Source organism: Cherax quadricarinatus, chromosome 74, assembly GCF_038502225.1.
Source record: "Cherax quadricarinatus isolate ZL_2023a chromosome 74, ASM3850222v1, whole genome shotgun sequence".
Classification (NCBI taxonomy): Eukaryota; Metazoa; Arthropoda; class Malacostraca; order Decapoda; family Parastacidae; genus Cherax; species Cherax quadricarinatus.
Window position 1 is genome coordinate 16,279,230 of NC_091365.1, and position 6,000 is coordinate 16,285,229.

Below are 6,000 nucleotides of genomic sequence, written 5' to 3' on the forward strand. Positions count from 1 at the left end.
ATTGAGATGATTTTGACTGGTTTTTACAATGAAAAGTACCTTGAACTTGAGATCAAAGTAGCAGAAATGTTCGATTTTTACCAAAGTTCAAAAGTAAACAAATCATGCTATGCGTCCAATACATGTCAACTGGTGAGTCTAATATTCTTTCGCAAGTGCACCGATATTATTTATACCATTTCTACACTAATGCAGTAGTCTGCATAACAGTAAATCTTCTGTATTTTTTGAGAATAAAAATTCAAAGTGGAAAGCAAAAGAATGTAAGAGGGGGTGTGGGGATGTGACTAATGAACAGAGTAAATGTCATTTTAGTGCCAGGAATGTCTTTCTTGTTTATTCTGGACCCTATTTGGAAATTGGCATCTTTTGAAATTTGTGTGAAATTGGCAAAATTGCTAAATTCTGACCATTGTATTGGATAGTTGAAATTGGTAAATGGGTGGTTTCTTGTACTGATTCGGTAGAAAAAATGGAGTTCTAGCAAAATAGTTATGATTTTTGTCGACTAGTGCACTGGAATTGGTCGAAAATAGGGCTCAAAGTGGGCAAAATCGGTGATGCGTAAACATCGTCGAGACCGCTAACTTTGCGAGAGCATACTTCCGTAAGTTTTCCATCAAATTTCATACTTTTAGTGTCGTCATGATTGGGGAAAGATTCTCTATCTTTTCATAAGAAAAAATAATTTTTTTTTTTTTTGAAATTTGGGGGACCCCTAAGAACAAGTCTCTGAGAGGGCCTGTGGACCCTGAAAGGGTTAAGAATAATAATACGTACAGTGGTACCTAGAGTTTCGAATAGCTCCCAACTCGAACAATTATGTAAGTGCATTTTTGTAAGTGTATTTTTGGGGGTTTGAAGCGGACTACTCTAATTTACATTATTCGTTATGGGAAAAAATTTGTTTGGTATCGGCACTCGAACAGCCTTCCGTGTGACTTTATAAATGGTCCAAGTCAGACCGAAATGTCGTTGTAAGCTCCTCTCTTCTATGTGCGGGTTATTTGTATAGCCTTCTGGAACGAATTAAGTTCGTAACTCAAGGTAGCACTGTGATTGCTTCTTGAAGCACTTGCCGAAGCATGATTCTTTCCCTGTATCCCTCCACCTTTCCCCCACTCCTGCACACTCCCATGTATGCTTGTCCATGTCCCCTACTTACACCCCAGGCACTAAATTCTGCTCTCACTCTCACCTCAGCTCTCACCTCCCCCCCCCCCCACTACCACATTACCTTCTCAGCTAGCAGTGGTATTTAATTATTAATACATACAGACTTCACAGGACTTCTGATTTATTTTTTTAACACATCGGCCATCTCCCACTGCAGTATCCCCAGCCCTCCTTCAGAGTGCAGACATTGTACTTTCACCTCTAGGACTCAAGTCCAGCTAACAGGTGTACCTGAATCCCTTCATAGTTATTACCTTGCTCACTTTTGAACAGCATGTCTACTCTTAAAGAACCACTTGTCTCTGCTCACTTCTATCTAATACCCTTGTACATGCTTGTTGGATGTCCAGTCCACTCACAAACTAAACCTTTACCCCCTCCCTTTAATCTTTCCTAGGGTAATCCCTACCCCGTCCTCCCTTCAATACAGATTTATATACCCTCCAAGGCATCCTATTTTTCCTCATCCTCTCTAAATATCCAGACCACCTTAATAACTTCTCTTCAACTCTCTGGATAATACTTTTAGCAACTCTGCATCTTCTTATCTCCCAATTGAATTTTCTGCATAATATTCACACCACACATTATCTTCAGACTTGACATCTCCACTGCCTCCAGACTCCTCCTTGCTGCAGCATTCACCACCCATGCTTCACACCCATATAAGAGTGTTGGTACCACTATACTCTTACACATTCCCTCTTCTTACATGGATAACTTTCTTTGTCTCCACAGATGCTTCAGTGCATCATCCACCTTTTTTCCCTCATCAATTCTGGCTCATTATTAATTGATATTTGTGTTGTTTCAGAGAGAAGTTGTCACAAGCTTATGAATTTGCCATCGACAAGATTGGAATGGACTACAATTCTTATACACTGTGGAATGATTATGCCAACCTTTTGAAGAATGTGGAAGTAGTTGGCTCATATGCTGAGAACCAAAAGATTATGGCAGTCAGGAAGGTTAGTGGTCATATAAATATGCAGCTTACAATTAAACTATAATTTGTAGATGAAACTTTAGACAATGTTTTGATTCTTTATTCACTCTTAACCCTGTGACAGTTTTAGTAGTTGTATATATATGTCTTAGGAGCTAGTGTTTCGGATGTATATATACTCAATAATTCTAGCGGCTTCAAATCAAGCAGGAGAAAGCTGGTAGGCTCACATGTGAGAGAATGGGTCTGTGTGGTCAGTGTGCACTGTATAAAATAAATTCTGCAGCACGCAGTGCATAATGAGAAAAAAAAAAACTTCGACTGTGGTTTTTGGATTAAAACGCCAACTTTGAGGTGTATTTTTGTATAGTATTTATGTTTGCATTCTCGTTTTCTTGGTATTATTTGATAGAATGGGAAACATATTACAGAAATAGAGATGATTTTGATTAGTTTCACGATGAAAACAACATTGAAATTGAGCTCAAAGTAGCAGAAATGTTAGATTTTTACCAATGTTCAAGAATAAGCAAATCACACCATACGTCCAATACATATCAACTGGGGAATCTGATATTCTTTCACTAGTGCACTGATATTATTTATACAATTTTTACAATAATGCAGTAGTCTGCATAACAGTAAATCTTCTATTTTTTGTGTGAATAAAAAAATCAAAGTAGAAAGCAAGAGTATTATAAGAGAGGCCTGGAGACGTGACTGATGAACAGAAGATATGTTGTTTTAGTGCCAAGAATATCTGCATTGTTTATTCTAGACCCTACTTTGAAATTGTCATATTTTTTAATTTGAATGAAATTGGCCAAATTGCCAATTTCTGACCACTTTATTGGGTAGTTGAAATTGGTAAATGGGCAGTTTCTTGTACTCAGTTGATAGAAAAAATGGAGTTCTAAAGAAATCACTATGAGTTTGGTCGACTGGAACAATGGAATTGGCCGAAATTAGGGCTCAAATTCGGCGTATACTATATCACTGAGATCACTAACTTTGCAGGACCATAATTCCATGAGTTTTCAATCAAATTTTGTACTTTTGGTGTCATTACCATTGGGAAAAGATTCTCTTATTATTTCATAAGAAAAATTTTTTTCCAAAAATTTTTCAACATAGAAAGACAGTTTCAGAAAGGGGCTAGCGACAGTCAAAGGGTTAAGAGGCCACACCCAAATTGGTTATGTTAAACAACTTGGTGAATGTAGGCTAAAATTTCTTTTCCATGTTGTGAGTTGTGAATTGTTTCAGTCAAGGTATGACTTCAGTTCATTTAATATAGCAGTCCATTTATACAGTTTTGGGAAGGAAGTCTTCAGGATGGATAAAATAAAGTACTGTATCTGACTGATGACTACTTGCACTGATCACCAGAGTCTACTTGCACTGATCACCAGAGTCTACTTGCACTGATCACCCGAGTCTAGTATAATCTGTTACAGTATTTATCGTATCAGAAAACATGTTAAATAGAATAAAAAAATATATGTATGACCACATGAAGATATATTTTGCGTGTGTTTTTTTTATTTTTTGATGTAGCTTATGTGCTGTCAAGGTCAAATAATAGATGAATGGATGTAAATGCCATGTTTTTAGGAGTTACCAAATAAGCAAAACTGTAAATATTTGGTTGTTGGTGCTAGCTGCTCACAAGCTCACACAGATGATCAGGCACATGCAGGAGATTGTTATCCAGTTTCCTCTTGAAAACTTCCATCATTCTGGCAATATTTCTTATACTAATAGAAGGTTGAAGGGTTTTGAATCATGAATATTAATTGGACTTGTGGTACCCATATTTTCTAATAGTTTTATTTTAATTCTACACTTCCATATCTGTCACTCCAATCATTTATGGCAGTGTTCAGATTGAGGACCAAGACCTCTAGTATCTTCCATTCCATGTACATACTGTATAATCAGTTACCATGAGAGTTCAGTTGCTTTAAGGAGTTCCCAGTATTTAAAATACTTATTGATTCTATATATTTTTTTTAACAAGTTGGCCGTCTCCCACCGAGGCAGGGTGACCCAAAAAGAAAGAAAATCCCCAAAAAGAAAATACTTTGATCACCATTCAACACTTTCACCTCACTCACACATAATCACTGTTTTTGCAGAGGTGCCCACAATACAAGAGTTTAGAAGCATATACATATAAAGATACACAACATATCCCTCCAAACTAGCAATATCCCAAACCCCTCCTTTAAAGTGCAGGCATTGTACTTCCCATTTCCAGTACTCAAGTCCGGCTATATAAAAGTAACCGGTTTCTCTGAATCCCTTATTTAAATATTACCCTGCTCACACTCCAACAGCTCATCAGGTCCCAAATACCATTCGTCTCCATTCACTCCTATCTAACATGCGCACGCACACTTGCTGAAAGTCCAAGCCCCTCGCCCACTAAACCTCCTTTACCCCCTCCCTCCAACCTTTTTGAGGATGACCCCTACCCTGCCTTCCTTTCCCTACAGATTTATACACTCTCCATGTCATTCTACTTTGATCCATTCTCTCTAAATGACCAAACCACTTCAACAACCCCTCTCCAGCCCTCTGACTAATACTTTTATTAACTCCACACTTTCTCCTAATTTCCACACTCCGAATTTTCTGCATAATATTTACACCACACATTGCCCTTAGACAGGACATCTCCACTGCCTCCAACCGTCTCCTTGCTGTAGCATTTACAACCCAAGCTTCACACCCATATAAGAGTGTTGGTACCACTATACAGTGGACCCCGCATAACGATCACCTCCGAATGCGACCAATTATGTAAGTGTATTTATGTAAGTGCGTTTGTACGTGTATGTTTGGGGGTCTGAAATGGACTAATCTACTTCACAATATTCCTTATGGGAACAAATTCGGTCAGTACTGGCACCTGAACATACTTCTGGATTGAAAAAATATCGTTAACCGGGGGTCCACTGTACTTTCATATATTCCCTTCTTTGCCTCCATAGATAACGTTTTTTGTCTCCACATATACCTCAATGCACCACTCACCTTTTTTTCCTTCATCAGTTCTGTAGTTAACCTCATCCTTCATAAACCCATCCGCTGACAAGTCAACTTCCAAATATCCGAAAACATTCACTTCTTCCATACTCCCTCTCCCCATTGTGATATCCAATTTTTCTTTATCTAAATCATTTGATTCTCTCATCACCTTACTTTTACCTATGTTCACTTTCAACTTTCTAGCTTTACACACACTCCCAAATTGTCTACTAACCTTTGCAACTTTTCTTTAGAATCTCCCATAAGTACAGTATCATCAGCAAAAAGTAACTGTGTCAACTCCCATTTTGTAATTGATTCCCCATAATTTAATCCCACTCCTCTCACCAACACCCTAGCATTTACTTCTTTTACAACCCCATCTATAAATATATTAAACAACCATGGTGACATTACACATCCCTGTCTAAGACCTACTTTTACCAGGAAGTATTCTCCCTCTCTCCTACACACCCTAACCTGAGCCTCTCTATCCTCAAAAACTCTTAACAGCATTTAGTAACTTACTACCTATTCCATACACTTGCAACATCTGCCACAGTGCTCCCCTATTCACATATATGCCTCAATGTAAACACTTGATCTACACATCCCCTATCCACTCTAAAGCCTCCTTGCTCATCTGCAATCCTACTCTGTTTTACCTCTTAATTCTTTCAATAATAACCTACCATACACTTATTCCCTTATAATTTTTACAATCTCTATACACACACTCTATACACACCCTAGGTACCTTTTCCTCTCATACATTCATTAAACAAAAATACCAACCACACTAGCACAATATCCCCCTCTGCTTTTAACATTTCTGTCATGATCCC

The 6,000-nt window shown here is 38.0% G+C and overlaps 1 protein-coding gene across 1 annotated transcript in view; it reads left to right on the forward strand.

The window, feature by feature from the left end:
• su(f) (cleavage stimulation factor subunit su(f)) overlaps positions 1-6,000 on the forward strand; it is a 353,693-nt gene that overhangs the window by 235,805 nt on the left and 111,888 nt on the right. The window contains exon 5 of the mRNA XM_070100805.1: positions 1,991-2,144. Coding sequence (XP_069956906.1) covers positions 1,991-2,144 — 154 coding nt within the window. The remainder of the gene's footprint in view (positions 1-1,990; positions 2,145-6,000) is intronic.